Here is a 24,024-nt window from a genome sequence, read left to right as displayed (position 1 = left end):
AGGCAGGGAACAGACGAACCAATGTGCCTGCATCCACATAGAAGAGAGTGGGAAAGGCAGAGACAGGGCAAGCCTATATGCCTGCATCCACACAGGGGGAAGGGTAAGGCAGGGAAACGGCTAACCTATGTGCCTTTAAAGTGGAGCTGCAATAGCCACAACACCCCTGCTACAACTGGCAAAAGCACTTGAGCCACCCCAAGCAGATTCTTGAAGGAGCTGAATAAGCTGCGTCCAACCCTGCTGGGAGATAGAGAATACTGAGAGGCAGATGGAGCTAGCCGTCCAGGAGGCACTATGGTTTTCAGTGTTCTCTATCTCCCCCTGCTGGTAGGTGGACACAACCCATTCGTAATGGATTCATCTGCTGCTGATGACAAGGAAAGAACAGATTAAAACAAAAGTGTCCAGCTCCAAGGTAGAACACCCTATGTGAGACAGTGGATGAATACAGAAGTTCTGCAGTCAGAGTACAGGAGGATGAACTGTTCCAGCAGGAGCTGTCCCTCTCTTTAAACTGATGAGGTTCACACTGGAAGTGAAAGGGCGTCCGCTGGCACAGGCTAGGTAGGGTCCATTGGTTTAAATGATGTCCAGTTATTGTCCAGGGGCTGCACCCATGCGAGATGGTCCAAAGGATACATCATCACATTATTAACTTGCACACCAATATTAACAACAGAGTAAATAACTGTATGTTGTCCTGACCATGGGATCAAAGTACAGATAGAGCATCCTTGTTGTGAACAGATTGGAACACTAACCGTCCACCAATCAAGGTGAGCTATAGCAAATTCCGGTAATTTGGTGCTAGCCATCTGAGCAATCCTGACAGTTAGAATTTAGGCATAGTACATTATAGACTACGCTTAGCAATGCAAGTGCATAAATTCTAATTTTTAGCACATATATATAAAGCACATAAGCACAGCCACCCTGGGAAAAGACCAAAGGTCCATCAAGCCCAGCACTCTGTCTCCGACAGTAGCCAATCCAGGCCCCAAGAACCTGGCAAAAAAAACGAAAATTTAATAACAATCAATGGACTTTTCCTTCAGGAATCTGTCCAGACCCCCTTTGAACTCAGCAAGGCCAGCTGTCGTCACTACCTTCTCCGCTAATGAGTTCCAGAGTCTAACTATGCACTGAGTAAAGAAAAACTTTCTCTGATTTGTTTTAAACCTACCACACTGTAATTTCATCTTGTGTGCCCTGGTTCTACTATTGTTAGAAAGTGTAAACAAACGCTTCACATCTGTCCCGCCGTACCCCACTCATTATTTTGTAAACCTCTACCATATCACCCCTCAGCCGCCTTTTCTCCAGGCTAAAGAGGCCTAGCCGTCTTAACCTCTCCTCATAGGGTAGTCGTCCCATCCCTTTTATCATTGCTTGTTAAGAGCTGTTAACAATGCTTAACACCTTGTTCAAACAATTAATCTATGCGCGTAGTTATAAAATACACCTGAATTTAGGCCCGGAATTGTGCATAAATCTAGATACACTATATACAATCTGGGAATAAGTGATTTGCCCAGGATCATAGGGAGCTGCATTGGGAATCAAACTCAAGTTCTCAGCCAACTGGCACTAACCATTAGGCTACTCCTCCCAGTGGGAAAGAGGAGGAAACTAGTTGATAAGTGTCCCAGATCTGCAATCTGGAAAAAGAAAAAAAAACACTGCTAATGTTTGCCCTCCATAAGTGGCCTCGTTGACAGATCCTCTAGCCATGATTCGGGGAGGGATGAAAAATACTGTCCAATTAGTTGTGCCTTCCACTAGAATAAATTTCTTTCACGGCCCTAAAAATAACATTTTCTTTGGCAGCAACTTCAAACACACCCTCCTCCCCCAGCCTACATAAGCCAGCACATACCAGCAAGAGCTCCCAGTGAATCAGATTCCATCAAAGCAAAAAATAAATAAATAAAAAACCACTAGAATTGTGATTCACTGAATCTAAAGTCCAAATCTAAATAAACTGCTTCCACAAGCATACAAGGAGGTGGTGGTGGTAAGACCAACACCCATATTAGAGCTACCTCCTGTATCCTACAGCCTGAAGAACAGAGTGGCCCTTTCACTAACCGGCAGTAAAATGAGCCCCGCACTAGCGGCGGTGGTGGTCATTTCTGCTGTACGCTGAGGTCATTTTTACTGCACTGGGTAAAAAAAAGGCAGAAAAAAAAGGAATGGCCATGCGGTAAAATTGAACTTACCATGTGGCGGGGGCGTTGCCAGACTTTACGGGAGGGAAAGCCAGAGGCCAAACTAGAGGGGGGGGGGGGAGAAAGAGACACATTTTGACCCGCCTCCCCACTGCTGCTTCCGCCCCCTACCACCGCTGCGAAGGTACCTTGGCTGGTGGGGGTCCCCAACCCCCGCTACCTGAAGCATTTGTCCCGCACTAGTCTTGCATCTTGCCTATCCTTGTTTTCAGTCACGTCATGCACGCTCGTTTTAATGAAACTGAGCATGTGCAAAGTGTCGCGCATGCTCAGTTTCATTAAAACGAGTGTGCACGAGACTGAGAAGAGCACGGTAGACAATGCAGCGAGACCAGCGCGGGACAAACGCTTCAGCTGGTGGGGGTTGGGGATCCCCACCAGCCAAACCTGGGGCCCCAGAGCCAATTTGGGGGGGGGGGGAGGCAGGCCCCCCCGTAGCAAGGGCTCTCTGCCAACCCAGCGGTAACCAGGCAGTGTGCAGTGCTACCCAATTACCGCCAGGTAACCCCCTGCAGAAATATTTTTCAAATATTTCCGCTAACGCCAGAAATGCCACACACTGGGGGGTGGAACTAACACCGGAGCACACACTGGGCTTACCGCCACTTAGTAAAAGGGCCCCGGAGCAATTTTCAAAGGGTTCGTGCTCCTAATTTTGAGAGTTAGACTTCTATTTTGGTCTTTTTACTAGGGTGAATTCCTAAATTTAATGCTCAAAATTTCACTAAGATCCTAGATTTAGGAGCTTAAAAAATGGGTGGAAATGGGACAGATCTAGGGACAGATTACGTACAGTAGGTATTTTTTCTGTTTTTTGAAGGCTCAGAATTAAGAAAAAGAGTTAAAGTGGGATTTGAATCCGGGTCGCTTGGTTCACAATCCACTGCACTAACCAGTGGCAAACCTAGATTGGCTGGCACCCGGGGCAGGTTGCCGCTACGCCCTCCTCTTGGTGCATCACCCACCTCCTTCCCCGAAGAACATCATCCTCACCATCTAGGGGAGCAGTTGCGTGGCTGTCTGCTCCGCCGGTCCCCTGCCCCAGAACAGGAAGTAACATCAGAAGGGGCAGGGAACCGGCGAACCAGACAGCTGCGCGACTGCTCCATGCACCCCCTTGCTACGCTAGATGCACTAACCACTAGGTCAGTGGTTCCCAAACCTGGTCCTGGAGGCACCCCAGCCAGTCAGGTTTTCAGGATACCCACAATGAACATTCTTGAGAGAGATTTGCATGCATGCAAATCTATCTCATGAATATTCATTGTGGGTACCCTGAAAACCTGACTGGTTGGATTGCCTCCAAAACCAGGTTTGGGAACCACTGCACTAGGTCATACCACCTACTACTTATCATTTCTAAAGCGCTACTAGACATACGCAGCGAAAGCCTAGTTTTCCTTTCCAGGTTCACTTTCAGGGGAGAGGGCAGGGGACAGGAATCACTACTACTACTACTACTACTTAACATTTCTAAAGCGCTAATAGGGTTACGCAGCGCTGTACAATTTAACATAGAAGGACAGTCCCTGCTCAAAGAGCTTACAATCTAAAGGACACGTGAACAGTCAGTCTGATAGGGGCAGTCAAATTGGAGCAGTCTGGATTTCCTGAAAGAGTTAGGTGCCGAACGCAGCATTGAAGAGGTGGGCTTTAAGCAAAGACTTGAAGATGGGTAGGGAGGGGGCTTGGCGTAAGGGCTCAGAAAGTTGATTCCAAGCATAGGGTGAGGCGAGGCAGAATGAGCGAAGCCTGGAGTTGGCGGTGGTGGAGAAGGGTACTGAGAGGAGGGATTTGTCTTGTGAGCGGAGGTTACGGGCGGGAACGTAAGGGGAGATGAGGGTAGAGAGGTAGTGAGGGGCAGCAGACTGAGTGCATTTGTAGGTAAGAAGGAGAAGCTTGAACTGAATGCGGTATCTGATTGAAAGCCAGTGAAGGATTGTACAGCGCTGAGAAACCCTAGCAGCGCTTTAGAAATGTTAAGTAGTAGTAGTAGGGTCATGCCTTAATCCCTCCAGTGGTCAGCTGCTCAATCAGAGCACCCTTTTGTAACTTGGATGCGACTGAAACAGGTCTAGATAACCCCTCTTTTTTTTTTGTAGGACATGGATGTTTCTTCCCATTTGAAAATATCTGTTGAAGTTCTAGTTTTGTGTCCCCCCCCCCCCCCCCCACCTAGTCCTGCCCAAAACACACCCACAACACGCCCCTTGCTATCTGGATGAACTGCAACGTGAAACGTCCAAATTCTGACTTTCCAAAATCAGGATGTGGACGTTTTTAGCACACGAACTTTAAGGCATTTTAAGACATCCATCTGCTTTGAAAATGAGTACCTTAGCTGGAAATACGGACCAAATTTAGGAATCTAACTTAGAAGCCCAATCTTAGGCACTCAACTTTTTTTTGGATATCAGACCCACAGAATATAACTTCAGAAAAAGACCACATAGCCAGAAACATTTGTGGGAAGGGCAAAGTGACATTTTGTACGTATCTCCACATTAATAAATCACAATGAATATGTAAAGATAAATAAAATTACTCTCCCCACCCCCCCCAACTCCTTTTTAAAACATAGCTCACAGTGAGCTACTGTACCAGTAAAAAAGTGTATATTATAAATAACAATCCTATACACCCTTTCAATTTAGTTGGATCATCAGACAATAAAGCAGTGAGGGGTCCTGTTTACCAAGCTGCGGTAAAAAGGGCCCTGTACTAGCGGTGAGGGCCATTTTTCCCCACACGCTGTGGCTCTTTGTACCACACAGGGGCTTAGACAGACCTCGCGGTGGGTGGGGGCCAGAGCCCAAGGTGAGGGGGGCATATTTTGGTCTGCCACCTCACCGCCACCCTGCTGCTCACCACCCGCTGCTGCAGCAAATACCTTGGCTGGCAGGGGGTCCCCAACCCCTGCTAGCTGAAGTGTTGTCCAGCTCCAGTCTCCGGCGCCACCAAGTTACCTTCCCTGCTCTGTCTTCCCTGTGTGTCTGGCACACTCTTTTTAGTTTCACTAAAAGGAGCGTGGCGGACGTGAGAGGAAGACAGAGCAGGGTGGGCACTCCTCCACTAGCAGGACGTCAGACTCACAGAAACAGAAGCCTGCGCGGCTGCAAGGGCGGGCTTCTACATGGAATGTTGCTAGTGGAATAGCAACATTAACATTCCATGTAGAATCTCAAATAGTAGCAACAGAATCTCAATACTAGCAACATTCCATCTAGAATCTCCAACAGTAGCAACATTCCATGTAGAATCTCAAATAGGGAAAAGGGAATGGGACTTGATATGCTGCCTTTCTGTGGGGTTTACATAGTATAAACAGAATTCAAACATGCGTGGGATATGCATAAAGGAATCCTGTGCAGTAGGAATGGATCCTCAGAAGCTTAGCCGAAATTGGGTGGCGGAGCAGGTGGGGGAAGAGGGGTTGGTGGTTGGGAGGCGAGGATAGTGGAGGGCAGACTTATACGGTCTGTGCCAGAGCCAGTGATGGGAGGCGGGACTGGTGGTTGGGAGGCGGGAAATACTGCTGGGCAGACTTGTACGGTCTGTGCCCTGAAAAAGGCAGGTACAAATCAAGATAAGGTATACACATATGAGTTTATCTTGTTGGGCAGACTGGATGGACCATGCAGGTCTTTTTTCTGCCGTCATCTACTATGTTACTTTGTTACAGGTACTTATTTGTACCTGGGGCAATGGAGAGTTAAGTGACTTGCCCAGAGTCACAAGGAGCTGCCTGTGCCTGCAGTGGGAATCGAACTCAGTTCCTCAGGACCAAAGTCCACCACCCTAACCACTAGGCCACTCCTCCACTCCCATTAATGCCTAAAGTTTTCTTTGTTTTTGGCCACTACCACAGCACACTGAGCAGATTTCAATACACGGTTTTGTATATATATATTTTTTTAACTGCATGGAAAAGTGTCAGCAGATAAAGCAGTTGCAGATCTCCACGGCCACCCACCTGCCCAGTTTTGAAAACTGTACATGCAGTTGTGAAGTTTGACCTCTATTTCATCTGAGTTTCAACCTCAGAATCACAGGTTTCTTGACTATGATTTAAAGTTTAAGGCCTCTGATCAGCCAAATGTCCCTACAAACAAAAACCTGCCACTCTGGTGAAAGACAATTTATCTTTACACAACAACATGGATTTGTTAGACAACTCACAATATAAGAATTTGCATATTGCTGTTTTCCCATCTAATTATGTTGCATCATGACACAATCTAAGGAAGTACATTTTGGATGTTTCAAAATATCATGTCAGTGCTGCCCGTTTCCAGTGTATTTTCTGACCCTGGGTTTAGGTAGCAGGAGAATACACTGGAAGACAGTATTAATATCCGTCTCCTCATATAGCTCAGATGTATCAGGACTACTGGAAATAACTTAAGAGGAGATGACCTCCACAGGAACTCCGCCCAACGATTAAGCAGACCATAAATGCCCAAATTAAATTAAATTAAATTTAGACACAGACCTTGTACGTTGTCCTTCAAAAACAGAAATAGACCCTTTTATGACCAAAAGGTCAGGGTATTTCCTGATATCTCCAAAGGTACACAGGATATTAGGTGGGGGGGGGATTTTAGAGCTACTTTCTATATGGTCTTTTTACTAAAAGGTCATTAAGCCCTTAAAGTACAGTTAAAAAATTCTAACAGGCTACCACGTATTTTACCTGTTTGCCTGCGCATTCCTCGGGGCACACCCAGCCAGTCAGGGTTTTCAGGATTTCAATGGGGATATCCTGAAAACCCTGACTGGCTGGGTGTGCCCCGAGGACTGAGCTGAAAACCTCTGGGCTAGAGAGTGGGCATTCCTGTGTTACTCAGCTAAGCATTCTGATTAGCCAGCTACTTTAGGGGTCCTTTTATTAAGCCATGCTAACTGATTTAGAATGTGCTAAATGATAAGATGCCCATTATATTCCTATGGGTATCTTATCACTTAGCGCGTGTTAATTATTATTATTATTAGCATTTGTATAGCGCTACCAGACACATGCAGCGCTGAACACCTGATACAAAGAGACAGTCCCTGCTCAAAAGAGCTTACAATCTAAATAATACAGACAGACAAGACAGTTACGGGTGAGGGAAGTACTGGGTGAGAAGGAAGGAAGGGACAAGAGGAGAGCAATTGTGGCTAGGAGCTAAAAGCAGCAGTGAAAAGGTGGGTTTTCAGCATAGATTTGAAAACAGGTAGAGATGGAGCTAGACGCATAGGTCCAGGAAGTCTATTCCAGGCATAAGGTGCCGCGAGAGAAAAGGAGCGAAGTCTGGAGTTAGCAGTGGAGGAGAAGGAGGATGACAAGAGAGACTTGTCCAGTGAGCGGAGTTCACGGGGAGGAATGTAGGGAGAGATGAGAGCGGAGAGGTAATGTGGGACTGCAGAGTGGATGCATTTAAAGGTCAGTACGAGAAGTTTAAACTGAATACGGAAGCGGACAGGGAGCCAGTGAAGTGACTTGAGGAGTGGGCTAGTATGGGTATAATGATTCTGGCGGAAAACAAGTCGTGCCGCAGAATTTTGGACAGATTGGAGAGGAGAGAGATGGCTGATCAGAAGACCAGTGAGAAGTAAATTGCAATAGTCCAAGTGAGAGGTGACAAGGGCGTGGATAAGGGTTCTGGCAGCGTATTCAGAAAGGAAGGGGCAAATTTTGCTAATATTGTAGATAAAGAAGTGACAGGTTTTGGCGATCTGTTGAATATGGGCAGAGAACATAGGCGCCCGGTATCGAAGGCTTGGGGAGGCTAAGCCTCCCTAGCCACAGCGAGCCGGCTCCTCCCCCTCCCTCCGGATTCGGTCCCAGTCCCTCACGTTACCGACCTGACTTTGTCTTCGGAGCTGTCAGCGCTAACTCTCCCCTGCTGCGCTGGCGCTGCCGGCGTTCGTGCTTTAAAAATGGCCGCCGAGACTTCCAGAGGCGGCCTCGCGAGACTTCTGCTGAAGTCTTGGAGGCCGCCCTGTAAGTCTCGGTGGCCATTTTGAAGCGCAAACGCCGGCAGCGCCAGCGCAGCAGGGTAGAGTTAGCAGCGCTAACAGCTCAGAAGAGTCAGGTCGGTGACGTGAGTGGACTGGATCCGGAGGGAGGAGGAAGGGGGAGGAATTCGCCGAACAACTCGGGAGGGGGTGGCAGGGGAGAGAAGGGAGTCGCTGGGCATTTGTGGAAGGAGGGGAGAGAAGGGTCGCTGGGTATAATGGGTGCATGCAGGGCAGGGGAGAGGAGGATCACTGCTGGACATGGGTGGATGGAGGGCAGGGGAAGGAGGGTCACCGGGTATGGGTGCATGCAGGGCAGGGGAGAGGAGGATCACTACTGGACATGGGTGTATGGAGGGCAGGGGAGAGGAGGGGAGAGAGAAAAAATGCTGGACATGGATGGAGGGGAGGGAAGAGTGAGGAAGGAGATGAGATGAGGGAAAAGAAAGAGAGGAGAAAAACTGCACATGGATGAAGAAAATAGGCAGAAGCTGAGGACCAGAAATGAAGAAGAGCGGAGGAAAGAAATAAATGGAAAGGAAGCACTGGAAATGGAGTTAAGAGGACAGATAGCAGCAGAATCAGATACTACTACTACTACTTAACATTTCTAGAGCGCTACCAGGGTTACGCAGCACTGTACAGATTAACAAAAAAGGACAGTCCCTGCTCCAAGGAGCTTACAATCTAATGGATACTGGGCCAGCATGATCAGAAAAACAGTCACCAGACAACAAAGGTAGAAAAAAAAATCATTTTATTTTCATTATATGTTCACTTTGAGAATCAGGTGCTCAACATTAAAAGTTTATATTTATTTACGGCATTTTATCCCACATTAAACATGAATTAGGGTGTTTTGTGGCTCTACATGAGAATTGTGATATTATGATCCCTTGTTTCATATTGTTGACGGTCTGCATTTTCCGTATGGGTGGTATATTGGTGTATTAGGTTCTGCCCAGTGTAATATTTATGGTACAGTAAGGTTCTGAGTGTGTTTTTGCACAAAATTGTGCATAGTGTTTTGCAGTTGAGCGATTGTGGTTAGTATATGCTTTGAGCAACCACTTTATTCTTTGACATATGATACATATCTAATATCTATATTTAATAAAAGGTATTGTGACTTTTATTTTTATTTATTTATTTTTTCTGTGTGTTATCAGACAATTATGGATTTAAGCTCCACCCCTGGCTCCACCCCTAACCCCGCCCCCTTTAGCCTCCCCAAACAGTTGGGCCACCGACCGCCTATGGCAGAGAAGGAGAGTTAATCTGTAAGTATGCCTTAGTGAAAGGACCCCTTAGTCAGGCAAAATTGAAGTGGACTCAAGTCTGTGGCATCCAGAGAAGTGAAAAACACCAAGAGTATGTTGCCTGCTTAAAAATAATGTGCGGAAATACTGCAGTCTTGAATGAGAACAGCCAAAGGACTTAAGAAAAGATTAAAGAGAGCAGGGGACAAAAATGAACCTTGGGGTACCCCACAAGAAAGCCTGTATGACAATGACTTAGCAACAGAGAAATCCACACAGAAGGAATAATTAGACAAAAAAATTTTTAATCAATTGAAAACTTAGCCTCTGATCCCAGTATCAGAAAGTCTGCATAGAGTAAGAACTGATTAATCAAATCAAAAGTGGTGCTCAAATCTAACGAGATGGCCAAAGCCACATGACCATGAACACTCCTGCAGGTATTTTAGACAAGGCTCTGCTGGCTTATGTGCTGCTGTTATTTTATTTTATTTTGTTTTGCTTTTCATTTTATGGATGTCATGTCGGAGGGGAAAGGCCAAGGAGACTATAGAGCCACAGGATACTTTGAATGATTTTATTGATACACAGACCTGACACGACTGTGTTTCAGTGAATGCTTATATCAATAAATAATGAAAAACATATGTAAACAACAATGTTAAAACCAAAAATCATTTACATACAAATACATTAAAAATAATAAATTATAAAATAATCTGCATAAAAACATTCAAAATGGATTAAACAAAAAAAAAAAGATGAACATCCTTTGATAGGATGTGTTATATTTTGCTTAATATGGATTGAATTTTAATGTTATTCTTTCCAGCTTAATGCATTATTTTGTATTATGTAGTTGTGTTATCTGTTCAATAACATTTATAACAAATAATTTAGTAAAACACGCAAACACAAGATGTAACCATTAAAAAAAAGTCATAAAATTTAAACCTTAAAATCATGGAGAACACAAGATGTAATATAAATAATGCTTAGCAAACTGGGCCCTAAATTTTGTAGGATGGGGAAAAGCTGAAGATTTGGCTGCAATGTTTATTTGACTCCTGGAAGAGAGGGTGAATGGGACTCCCAGATATTGGTAGATATAATCAAGAATGATTGATTCGTCACTTGGGGGGACTGGGTCTTAGACAATCAAATCTTTACTCCGTGGGATTATGAAATTTAGTGATTTGAACCCAGGCATTTTAACTTCTTACTACATGTACCTCCTGGCACTTTACCAAAACAGTTATGTGCAAGCATTTTGCTTTGTCGTCTCTTGCGTGATACTTGGCAAGGGTTGGTGAAGTTTTTGTGGGAAGACCCAGTGATTTTGGACAAAGTACCTATTGGGGGCAATACCTAGTTTCTGCCAGGTATGGAGAATCAGAGGTTTATTTGTTGGAGGAAAAGAGGCATTACGATATTAGTGCATGTTTTGGGTGAAAATGGGAAGATGCGCTCTTGGGAACAGTTTACTAGTCATTATGAAACAGGCATGAGGATTTTTTTGCATATAAACAACTATAAGCTCCCTGGATCCTGAAGGTTACAATTTCACTTAGATGAACACTTAAAAATGGGTTTTTTTAAGGTTCTGGAGGATGACTCTCTGTGTCTGCACTTCATTGCGACTATGTAGTCTTTCCATGGAAAAAGATTACACAGCACTCCGAACACACTGCAGTATGGACTTAGGTATTCCTATAGAAGAATTGGACATGCCCAGTTCAACTAGGAGAATTCCAGAAATCTCAGTTAATGTAGAACTCAGAGAGTGCTGTACAGGGTACTTCATAAAGCATATTTTGCTCAGAAACAGGCTTATAACTCAGTTAGACACTCCAGCCTGCCTCAAATGTGCAGAGGGAATAGAGTAACTCCTTTTCCCACACCTTCTGGACATGCCCTAAGGTAAACTCTTCTGGCATGCTATAGTATGATTTCTGGAAGGACTTGATTTCTTTTGGACAAATATGAGGTTTTCCAATTTCCCAATCGAGGACACCATTTGCTGATCCAAAAAGTGGGGGAAGAAAGTCAATCTCAATGTCTGAACAGCTGTGGATATACCTTCCTTTTGGGCCTGGTGTCATCACCTCCATGAGTTGATATTGCTGGTACCAGGACCACTATTAAACACAAAAAGCTAGTTATGCCTATTTGGGAGGTTTATATACAATTCTTATCCCATAGAGTTTGAAGCCTCATTCTCAATTCGTTTTAACTCTTCTGGGTCTGGTGGGGGAGGGGGGGAGGCCTCCCTGTTGGTTTATCTACTATAACCAGGGCTTTTTTTGAGGGGGTACTGAGTACCAGCACCTTTTCCATTGTCTGCTAAAATTGACCCATGGTCCCCAAGATTCAATGAAAGAGCTCAGGCTCTACACATCAATTCTGTCTTATCATAAATTCTGTGACTGGTTACAGGGGGCCTGGCTATTGTGGGGTGGGTCCCTCAGTGATAACCCCACCCCTGAAGGGTGGCCTGGCATTTCAGTACCGGCACCTTTTTTGCTAGAAAAAATGCACTGACTATAACTGTGTGTGTGTTTTTTGTTTTTTTTTTCTCACAGTGGGAACAGGGTGGGATGGTTGATTAGTTATTGTGTGCTATTGAACTTTAGACTCAAGGATTGAGGGAGTATAAGACAAGTTTTTGTGGGGAAGACCCAGTGATTTTGGACAAAGTACCTATTGGGGGCAATACCTAGTTTCTGCCAGGTATGGAGAATCAGAGGTTTATTTGTTGGAGGAAAAGAGGCATTACGATATTAGTGCATGTTTTGGGTGAAAATGGGAAGATGCGCTCTTGGGAACAGTTTACTAGTCATTATGAAACAGGCATGAGGATTTTTTTTGCATATAAACAACTATAAGCTCCCTGGATCCTGAAGGTTACAATTTCACTTAGATGAACACTTAAAAATGGGTTTTTTTAAGGTTCTGGAGGATGACTCTCTGTGTCTGCACTTCATTGCGACTATGTAGTCTTTCCATGGAAAAAGATTACACAGCACTCCGAACACACTGCAGTATGGACTTAGGTATTCCTATAGAAGAATTGGACATGCCCAGTTCAACTAGGAGAATTCCAGAAATCTCAGTTAATGTAGAACTCAGAGAGTGCTGTACAGGGTACTTCATAAAGCATATTTTGCTCAGAAACAGGCTTATAACTCAGTTAGACACTCCAGCCTGCCTCAAATGTGCAGAGGGAATAGAGTAACTCCTTTTCCCACACCTTCTGGACATGCCCTAAGGTAAACTCTTCTGGCATGCTATAGTATGATTTCTGGAAGGACTTGATTTCTTTTGGACAAATATGAGGTTTTCCAATTTCCCAATCGAGGACACCATTTGCTGATCCAAAAAGTGGGGGAAGAAAGTCAATCTCAATGTCTGAACAGCTGTGGATATACCTTCCTTTTGGGCCTGGTGTCATCACCTCCATGAGTTGATATTGCTGGTACCAGGACCACTATTAAACACAAAAAGCTAGTTATGCCTATTTGGGAGGTTTATATACAATTCTTATCCCATAGAGTTTGAAGCCTCATTCTCAATTCGTTTTAACTCTTCTGGGTCTGGTGGGGGAGGGGGGGAGGCCTCCCTGTTGGTTTATCTACTATAACCAGGGCTTTTTTTGAGGGGGTACTGAGTACCAGCACCTTTTCCATTGTCTGCTAAAATTGACCCATGGTCCCCAAGATTCAATGAAAGAGCTCAGGCTCTACACATCAATTCTGTCTTATCATAAATTCTGTGACTGGTTACAGGGGGCCTGGCTATTGTGGGGTGGGTCCCTCAGTGATAACCCCACCCCTGAAGGGTGGCCTGGCATTTCAGTACCGGCACCTTTTTTGCTAGAAAAAATGCACTGACTATAACTGTGTGTGTGTTTTTTGTTTTTTTTTTCTCACAGTGGGAACAGGGTGGGATGGTTGATTAGTTATTGTGTGCTATTGAACTTTAGACTCAAGGATTGAGGGAGTATAAGACAACTGTCTCGCTTGACATGTAGGCATTGTTCTTCTGGAGTGGTATGTGTCTTTGAAATAATCACTCTATTATAGTCACTCTATTATTTATTTGTTGCATTTGTATCTCACATAGGGCAATCACTTATGATATCTATTTGGTTCTGATGTATATGATATATAAATGCAGGGTTTGGGTTGTTTTTTTTTACTTCTATTGTCTATTCCATGTATGGATTTTATCACAGTACGAGGATGTGGGGGGAGGGGGGAGTATGGGAACAAAACTTTAAACACGTTGAACTCTGTATTTCCTGTTTCATATGTCTTTATTTGTTCAATAAAAATCATTTAAACAGAGGCATAAAAAAAACAGGTGGAAATGCTAGACTGGAAGCGGAGAGATGGGTGGAGATGCTGGACTGGAAGGGAAGAGAAGAGAGATGGAAATGCTATTCTGGAAGGGGAGAGAAGAAAGAGGGGTGGAGATTGAAAGGGGAAAGAGGGAGGAGAGAGGTATAAATTTAGGACATTTTAAGTATTAAAAGGGTTTTACAAATGAATAAAACAAAAGAAAATACTTTGCTTTCTTTAGTATCTTTGGAAGGATATAGAAAGAGTGGACAAAAAGCAAAGGGATTTGCTTAGGTCATTTAATGCTTAGCTGGGTAAAATCCCTCCACTTAGTACACACAGACATACATTTGTCCCTGTGGACTTCTCCACTTCATCCCAAATTTTCAAAAGAGAATTCTATGTATATGAGTTTGTTTCCACCAAAGACAAACAATGGTATAACCTCAGGTTACATATGGGAAGCTTTCAAATAAATAAATAAAAAGCTGTCAAACAAAAAAAAACCCTACACATAGGCAGTCATAAACCTCACAAGTATGCTATTGTTTTCAATAGCGTCTGCAAATGTTTGTGGGGGGGGGGGGGGGTCACACAATATGACAGCTGTGCGGGGGAGACAGCTTCAACTTTTTGAGGTCATGACGTCCCCCGTCATAAAACCTCCTTGGACTCGCTCATAGAAGGCTGCATTGGAAAGCTATAATAGAGGTCCAAACTCTGAACAATAGCCATCCTTCTGGCTTCCAGACACTATTGCAAAATTGTGTACAGTCTTGGAAAATAATTTAGACAGTTGGCATCCCTAGTAGTCCTGATCAGATTTGAAAAGCCCCCCTTAAATGTGTGTTTGTCAATATTTAAACTCTACGTTCAGCAATTCCTTTAAACAGCTGTGTCATTTAAATATATACGTAAATATTCAGTGCCAGGAGATACCTGGCTATTGTTTCCGAGTATCCGAACATGGCAGTGACCACCGGCAATATCCAGATAATGGTGATATTCAGTGCAATCATCCAGCTACTCATCTGCATCATTTAAGAGATTTGTTTTTGCTGTCCTAAATTGTCTGGTGCTGAACATTGCCGGTCTCCAGATAAATCCCGCCTCTGCCCCTGGACTGCCCCAAGAAGTGCAGTGATTTTCAGCTTAATTATCCAGAAAACGCTGTTGAAAAATCAATGGATGGCCCTGTGCTCTACTTGAAGTAGCTTTGAATATCAGGCTCATGGGTCCTAGGCCCGTGCCTAGTTCACAGTAAATAAATACACTATATAAGGTCATTTATATTAAAGGGTGTTTTTCCTTCTCATTTCTTTCCTTGCTGTGATTATTACCCTTTCTCTTGGGCCTTTTTCATTTGGGAACTTGAAACTTTTACCATGGTTGTTTAATTTTCCTATTGCCCATACATTTTTTTCTTGTTCATGACCTGATGTAACAGCATTTCCTCTTTAAATTCATTCCTGTTTGTATTTGAAGAATGACTGAATAAACAGGAACTTTTTTTTTTTCAAGAAAGAATTTGAACGTTTTCCTTTTATAGATGGCCTGGGGTTATAAGAGCCCAGACGCTGGGTCATCTTCCTGAATGTTTAAGATAAGGGCTTCAAGTAGGGTTGGGGTGAGAGGGGTGATCCTGCTTATAAAATAGTTACAATTTTAAAGTGAACTAGGGGAGTGGGGAGGAGGGTGCGGGAGTTTTCTCATTAAAAAAAAACCAATGGGATCATAACTTATCCAGCTCTTTGCTGTATGCTGTTTTTGCTTATTATTATGCTAAGTATGTTTATTGTTATGTAATCGCTCGGTGTTGTTTTATCTTGTTGTTTAGTTGTTCCATGCTGATTTGTTTTTGTTTTTTAATCCTGAATAAAAACAGTTAAACCTTAAAAGAAAGACTTTCAGAAAGCATAGGGCAAACAGAAGGTTTCCTAAGTGTAGGGAAGCAAGGATAAAGTTAGAGATTGAGTGAAGTCATTTGCAGTAAGCAGAAGAAATGAGCCAACTGGAAGGACCTCTTAGTCTACCTCCCAGCTCATTCTGTGTTTCTATGTAACATTCTAATCATGTAACTATGTAACTGTGAGGTACTTTCCTCTCTGCTCGTCATTTAGTATAAAAATAGACTTAGAAATTGGCTGCTAGCCTTTGATAAGAAAAGTGTGGCATGAGGTTGTTGGAATTACTTAACTGGTGTTGGAGATTGGGCTAACATTATGCCTTCCTACCAAGAACCTCCTAGTACATTAGGTACCGCAGGTGCACAGTACCTAATTTGCATGCCGTGCTATTATCAATGGCTCTTTATCCCTCAAAACAGTAACTGGGAGTATTCAGCGGGAAACAAATTAAACATTCAGACTGCGGGAGGCAGCCTGCATAAGTGCCACCATTAGCGCTGACCCTGATATTCAATACTGGGCTGTTACCGGCGACCGGCATTGACTACCCGGGGGAGGGGGGAGGTTGGCTTGCTCAAACAAAACACTGACTGCTTAAGTTTATGGTGGCCAAAGATAGGACTGCTAAACTTAACCAGCCAGCGCTTGACTATTTCCAGACAGATGGCTATATTCAGCGGCGTACCAAGGGCGGGGGGGGGGGGGGGGCGCCCCAGGTGCACGATGCACCCAGCATCATTCCTCTCTTCCCACCATGTTGAGCATCTCCCATCTCTGTCTCTCTATTTTTACCCTGTCCAACAATAACTGTTCTTTGTCCCTATTCCCCCTCCCTCACACACATCAGCATCTCTCTCTCTCTCTCTCTCGTCCTTCCCTCCTGTCTCCCTTTCCCAGCCAGCATCTCTCCCTCTCTTTCCTCTCCCTCTGTCCCTCCCAGGGGTCCAGCAAGTGTTCCTCTCTGTTCCCTCGCTCCTGTTCTGTCTCCCCTTTTCAGGACCAGCACCTCTCCCTCTTCCTCCTTTCCTCATAGGTCTCTCCTTCCTTTCCTTTCCTTTCCCCTCCCCTCCCCAAAGTCCAGCACCTCACATCCCTCATTGGATCTCTCTCTTCCCTATCTGACCTCCTGTCCAGCACCTCTCTCACTCCTTGCCCTGTAATTCAGTACCGCTCTCCCTCCTTGCCCCCCACGCAGAAGCTTTCCCTCCTTTCCACCTGATGGAGCACTTCTCTCCCTCTTTGCCACCCCCCATGCAGAACCTCTCTTCCTGCTTGCACTCCCAATGCAGCACCTCTCTCCCTCCTTGCCCCCCCATAATGCAGCACCTCTCTCCCTCATTGCCCCCCATAATGCACCACCTCTCTCCCTCATTGCCCCCCCCCAATAATCTAGCATCTCCCTCTTTGGCCTCTGGCAATTAGATACCTATCTTTCCTTTCCACGGTTGCCAGCAGTGTCAGCAATAGCAGTCTGATTCAACCAATCCTGGGGGCTTTCGTTCACCCATATCCAGCCCTTTCTGGAGCAACTTCCTGCTTCCCTGAGGGCAGGACGCGGCTGAAGGAAGGCCCCAGGGATTGGCTGAAGCAGCCTGCTATTGCTAACACTGCTGAGAAAACAGAAAGGAAAGAAGAGAAGGGAATCACGGCTTCCGCCAGCCCTGGAGAGAGACAATGCATGAGTTTGGGTCCTTTAAGCATGTGAGCTGGAGAAGGGGCCTGAATGCGTGTGACCTGAAATGTCTGCAGAGGGGAAGTGCTGAATATTGGGGAAAGACAGACACGGAGAGAGCAATGTTCAGCACGTGGGAAAAGACAGGGACACAGAGGGGAGATGCTGGACAGGATAGATAGGGACACAGAAGGAAGATGGTTGGTAGACACAGAGAAATGTCAAAAGGACTGGAGACTCTGGAAAGAGAGCTAAGAAAAAACCCCAGAGAAAATCAGGAAAAAAAGATACTGGGACTAAGGCAATGCTCAGATAAAGATAAGAAAAAATTTATTATTCTTTTCTGAATGTATTAATTGTAGTATGTCAGCTTTGGGAAATGTGCATCTCTGATATCTTGCATTTCAGTTTCTATTTCTATTACTATGACACATTTTCTATATAGGTCTGGAGTAGGTTTGCTTTTTGCAAGGTTTGATTATTGCAGCTCTGAAGTGTTCTCCCATTCCCACTATGTTGGGAGTGATAGTATTTATTATGTATTTACCGCCTTTTTGAAGGAATTCACTCAAGGCGGTTTACAGTAAGAATAGATCAAACATGAGCAGGAGGCAATTAGAGCAGTAAAAATATTCGAACAACAATACAAAGTATGGCATGGTATACTACTTGCAATAACACAATCAGCCTTATTTTCGCAAGTGATGGGCGCCCATATTTCGACCCAAATTGGCAGATGGGTGCCTTTCTCCGGTGGGCGCCCAAATCGGTATAATCGAAAGCCGATTTTGGGCGCCTTCAATTGCAATCTGTCGCAGGAACGAACAAAGTTGACGGGGGCGTGTCGGAGACGTGGTGAAGATGGCACTGGGGCGTGTTTATCGGCTGAGCAGAGATGGGCGCCCTCGGCCGATAATGGAAAAAATAAAAGTGTTTTTAGCAAGAAGTTGGGTCACTTTTTCTGGACCCTTTTTTCTCACGAACAAGCCCCCAAAAAGTGCCCCAACTGCCCACATGACCACCGGAGGGAATTGGGGATGACCCCCCCTGACTCCCCCAGTGGTCACTAACCCCCTCCCACCAAAAAAAAGAACTTTAAAAACGTTTTTTGCCAGCCTGTATGCCAGCCTCAAATGTCATACCCAGCTCCATCACTGCAGTATGCAGGTCCCTGGAGCAGTTGTTAGTGGGTGCAGTGGACTTCACCCAGGTGGACCCAGACCCATCCTCCCCTACCTGTTCCACTTGTGGTGGTAAATGGGAGCCCTCCAAACCGCCCCCAAAACCCACTGTACCCACATCTAGGTGCCCCCCTTCAGCCATAAGGGCTATGGTAATAGTGTAGATTTGTGGGCAGTGGGTTTTGGGGGGGGGATTTGAGGGGCTCAGCACTGGGAGGTATTTTATTTTTTATTTTAAAACTAGTACAACATGCCCGTTTCTAGAGCAAATGAAACGGGCGCTAGCAAGGTTTTCCTCCCGAACCCCCCCTCCCTACCCACCCCTTCGGCGTTATGAAGCCACTGACCGCCATTGCTCTGCACCTCGTCAACGCACGCCACCTTCATCTCCTGAGTCGTGAAGCCACTGACGCCATTGCTCCGCCCTCGCTCTGTAATGCCATTGCTCCGCCCTCAACGTCATCACGTCTGACGCGAGGGCGGGGCCCAGAGATAGTGATTTTGGTGGCTTCACCACCACGAACCCTTTGAACCCGAAGGAAGTGCCCGAAGGAAGTGACACTGACGTCAGTGTCCTCAGAACGTTGAGGGTGAGTTTTATTATACAGGATGTTACAAGTGCCCCCTAGGGTGCCCGGTTGGTGTCCTGGCATGTGAGGGGGACCAGTGCACTACGAATCCCGGCCCCTCCCACGACCCAATGCCTTGGATTTGTTCATTTTTGAGCTGGGCGCCTTTGGTTTCCATTATCGCTGAAAAACAAAACCGCCCAGCTCAAATCCGCACACATCCGATACAAACCGTATTATCGAAAAAAAAGTTGGGCACCCACTTCTTACGAAAATATGGTCTGTCCCGCCCCTTCACGTACTGGGCGTTCGCGTTCAATTATGCCCCTCAATACGTACTAGAACATTATAATTGGTAGTGAAGGGTAAGGCAAAGTTGTATCATATAGATGAGTAAGAAAGTTTATTATCTACCAAGGAAAGTAAAGGAACAGCAACAAGCTTACTTAGATGTTTCAGCTATACTGAATATCTCGGATTCAAAAGTAGCCACCCCAGCCACATTGGTGGCTTCAGTGGCATTATCTCCTGACAAACAATGGTTATTGAAAATGTTTTTTTTAACAGAGAAAAATTGTTTCTAGGCTTTAAGATTCAAATTTTCCCAGATGTATCGAGAGACACTCAACGTAGACGTAAACAGTTTCTGTTATTAAAACCTGGAGTTCTTCAAATAGGTGGAACCTTTTTCTTAAGGTATCCCATGTAAATGTATTATTAGCAGTGGCGTTCCTGGGGGGGGCTGGCACCTGGGGCGGATCGTCGATGCGCCCCGCCCCCCGGGTGCAGCACCCTCCCCCGATGCAGCGCGGACCTCCCCCCCCCCCCGGTGAATGGACACCCCCGTGAAGGAAACCCCCCCCCTGCCGGGTGCACGCCGCTGGGGGGGTGCCGCGCGCGCCTGTCCTCCGTTGTTCCATGCTTCTTCTCTGCCCCGGAACAGGAAGTAACCTGTTCCAGGGCAGAGAAGAAGCATGGAACAACGAGGACAGGCGCGCGCGGCACCCCCTCAGCGGTGTGCACCCGGGGCGGACCGCAACCACCGCCCCCCCCCTAGGAACGCCACTGATTATTAGATATAAAACTGTTAAATATGTTTTCTTCGAACCTTCACACCTGTCAGCCTTTCTAGCAACTAAAAGATCTACAGGAGATTAAGATGAGCTCTTCATTTAATCAGTATCTAGCCCATGTACCTGGGGTATGCAATTGCCTTTCATATTTTCTTTTTTCCTGTAGTTAGTTCTTGGATCCTGATATTGTGGACTTGAGTGGTTGTTTAAATTTTCTTTGTGGAAAAATGTACTTTTGATTTCCTTTGTAACACTTTTCTGTACAAGTGGAACTGCTTGGAAAGTAGTGTTAAACTTTATAAATTAAACATTTTAAAAACAACAAAAAAAATAAAAGATGCATGTTAATGCAGTCATTAGGTATTTTGCGGCTGTGCGCAAAAAAAAACAAACAAACGTTTCTTATGTGTATTGTGAACAGGAATCTTTTTGCCAGATCCAGGGCAGAGGAGAAGGCGTCTAGACACCCCCTTTTTCTCCCTCCAACCTGACCATCCTACCCCAGACTACTTCCTGCAAAAGCCCCTAGCAGCCTCTTTCCCTCTCCCTGACCCCACCCAAAAAATCACCTCCCCCATCCCCAGCTTTAAAATTACCTGGTAGTTTGGTGGGCCCCACTCACGATTGCTTTCCAACCCAGCCCTCTCCCAGATAATAAAAAAAAAAAAAAAAAAAAGTTTCCCAGGTGGTCTAATGCCCCCCCCCCAAACTCTTAACCCAACTTCCTTTTCCCCTAATAGTAAATAAGATGCTCTGGTGATCTAGTGGCCCACACACACACATTCCCTGGTAATCTAGCAGTCTCCTCCCCTCCTCAGTCCCCCCCCCAAATCCCTCATATTCTAGTGGTACCCCCCCCCCCCATATCCCACTACCCCAAGCCTCAAATGACACAGGCACAATGCCCACTCGTTCCTGCCTTCAGATCCACCATCTTCAAAACATGGTGGCCTGGCCCGTGTAGTGCATCCTGGGATGCACCTTGTGGAGCCTGTCTGCCATATAAAGGATAAATTCCCTTATATTTTTATTTATTTATTTTGACATTTGTATCCCACATTATCCCAAGCAGAGTTCAGGTTCAATGTATGGTAGGAAGGCCCCGCCCAGTGCATCAGGGAGACACTATTTTGAGGATGATGGCACCGATGCAGTAGCGAGTGGGAACTGTTTCTGCCTCTTTCAAAATACGGAATCAGGGGGCTACACTTGGAGTCATGGGGGGGGGGGTCTCATTAGATTTCTAGGGATTATTTGGGGATGGGGAGGGAAATATTATACTACCAGGGAATTTTTATGGGTCGTTGGAGGGAGGGGAACTGGGGGGGCACTATACCATCAGGGCATTTTTTTTTTAATATTAGGAAGAGTGTTGGTTATATGGGGCAGGGTGGCCTCCACTAGACACCGGGAATATGTTTTGGGTTGGTGGGTGCTTGCTAGGATACAGGTGAAGGGCGATGGCTATCACAAACCACAACAGACCACGCTTGTGTGTACATATACAATTTTTACGTCAACGATTCCTGTCAGTGACTGAGCCAATCACTGCTCAGGCACTGACAAGAAAGTTGATATTTACCAATGAGCATGCAGATTACTGCTGTGATTGTAATGCATACTGCTGTAATTTGCATGCTTGTTGATTAGAGCATGCCACCAGCATTTTTATGGCACTAATTTTGCAGTGGAGTGAAGACTCTACCACGAGCTTTGTGCATCGGCCCCCATATTAGCCGCCTTCCTCCTTCCCAGTTTTGTGCAATATTTGAATTATTACATTTTCCTGCTCAGCCCTGATTCATTTTCAAAGGGGCCCTTGGAGACACTTAACTCCACTGCTGAGTGACTTGCTGCCTCGATAAAGGGGCAGTTTTCAAAGGGATCATCAAATGTCTCCTCTACCCTTGGAACATGCCCTTCTAACCTCTTACATGATATCCTGTAGCTATAGAAGCATTTTAGCTGTTAGTTGTAACAGTACATTGTTGATTTACATAAGAGCACTGCATGTCGGACATTACACCTGTTATATGAACTCTGCATACAAAAGAAGGAAGAGTTAAGCATTGGTCATCAATAGTCCCTAAAACTCAGTTTGTTACAATATATTGCCTTGCACATATTGCTTTTAGACGCACTTATACTGCTTTAAAACTTCTGAAAGTTTTTATTTCTTTTGTAATGTGAAAACGCCGATTTTGATAATGCATTGCACTAAAGTTCATAATTTGCAGTAAAACTTTCCCATCTGGATCATCACTATAAAGACGGCTTGATGTCCTCCACCAGACTGTCATAGTAATGCTTGAATGTTTTCACTTATATACACTGTCAGCTAGCACATTTGCTTATTTCCGATCTGAGGAAGAAGGGCAACCTTCGAAAGCTAACCAAGAAATGTATTAAGTTATGTCCAATAAAAAAGGTATCATCTTATTTTCTTTTCCATGTTTTATTTTGTTTGATTTCTATAGATTCTACATGGAATGTTGCTATTCCACTAGCAACATTCCATGTAGAAGTCGGCCCTTGCAGATCACCAATGTGGCCGCGCAGCCTTCTACATGGAATGTTGCTAGTGGAATAGCAACATTCCATGTAGAATCTCCAATAGTAGCAACATTCCATGTAGAATCTCCAATGGTATCTATTTTACTGTCATAGTAATGCTTGAATGTTTTCACTTATATACACTGTCAGCTAGCACATTTGCTTATTTCCGATCTGAGGAAGAAGGGCAACCTTCGAAAGCTAATCAAGAAATGTATTAAGTTATGTCCAATAAAAAAGGTATCATCTTATTTTCTTTTCCATGTTTTATTTTGTTTGATTTCTATTGATAACCTTAAGAGTGGACTAACACGGCTACCACACTCCTCTACTAAAGTAACACTAGAAATGTGTTTTTTTTTTTTTTTTTAAAGACCAATGGTACCAGCACTATATTACGGTCAGTACTGAAAGTAACTTCTGTGTCAGCATACTTTTCTCTTTCACGGTTAATCATTTCCCATCCGTTCAGCTATGAAAAGGGATTAAAGTAACAAGTGTCCAGCGCTGACTTACCCGAAAAGTCAGCGAGAGCCGAGCTGTCTTTGGTACAGAGGAGGACGAGGCAGGACATGAGATTGAGAAGTGCGGGTTCCAGCTGTCGCCTGTCGCAGCGCTGCTCCGCCTCAGACATGGTGCAGCGGGACTACAGCCTCACGAGGAGGCGCATTGTGATTCGGTCTCCCAGCCGCTCTCCCACGCTACCGCATTCCGCGGGGATTCTTCCGCCGCCCACTGTCACACCGTGCCGGCTCGTCTACCCCTGCGGATGCAAGCACGGAACGTCAGAAGTTCCTGCACGTGGCTGACAGAGGCAACGCCCCCTTTCTCCCCGCCCCCGCAAATACTGTGTGCACAGGAAAACAAGGCAGCGTCACCGCCAGCGCGTTAACTAAGTGCAAGGCGGAGTGAGTGACCCCCCTGCCTCTTAACTTCCTCACCTCCTCCTTGGATTCCAGTTTCCTCCGGATGACACGTTTTTCTTACACAGCTCCGGGCTTACGATGCTCGAGGCATTCACTCAGTCACTGAAAATTAGAAAGGAAGACCTGTCCACTAAAGAACTTGTGAAAAACGTGAAAAGCAAAAGACGGCTGCACCAGTCATTTTTCTTTTCCCGGCAACAGCAACTGTTCTATCGGATCACTGTTAAGAAGGGTCCTGGTTATAACCGTATCCCTGTTGTCATTAAGCGCTGTTAAAAGACGTAGCTATCACATGATTATTATTATCGTTAGT

General features: G+C 45.0%; 1 protein-coding gene across 3 annotated transcripts in view; it reads right to left on the bottom strand.

The window, feature by feature from the left end:
• EVA1C (eva-1 homolog C) overlaps positions 1-24,024 on the bottom strand; it is a 96,945-nt gene extending 72,921 nt beyond the window's left edge. Inside the window, exons 1-2 of one of the 3 annotated variants that reach the window (XM_030202141.1) lie at positions 23,727-24,024; positions 23,302-23,548 (exon numbers count right to left, since the gene is read on the bottom strand). In XM_030202141.1, the coding sequence (XP_030058001.1) occupies positions 23,302-23,419 (118 nt within the window). In that variant the 5' untranslated portion in view covers positions 23,420-23,548; positions 23,727-24,024. Of the gene's footprint in view, positions 1-23,301; positions 23,588-23,726 lie in introns of those variants that run through there. The other 2 variants (XM_030202139.1, XM_030202140.1) reach the window with 2 other exon arrangements.

Source organism: Microcaecilia unicolor, chromosome 4, assembly GCF_901765095.1.
Source record: "Microcaecilia unicolor chromosome 4, aMicUni1.1, whole genome shotgun sequence".
Classification (NCBI taxonomy): Eukaryota; Metazoa; Chordata; class Amphibia; order Gymnophiona; family Siphonopidae; genus Microcaecilia; species Microcaecilia unicolor.
This window is presented reverse-complemented; position numbering and strand designations above follow the sequence as displayed.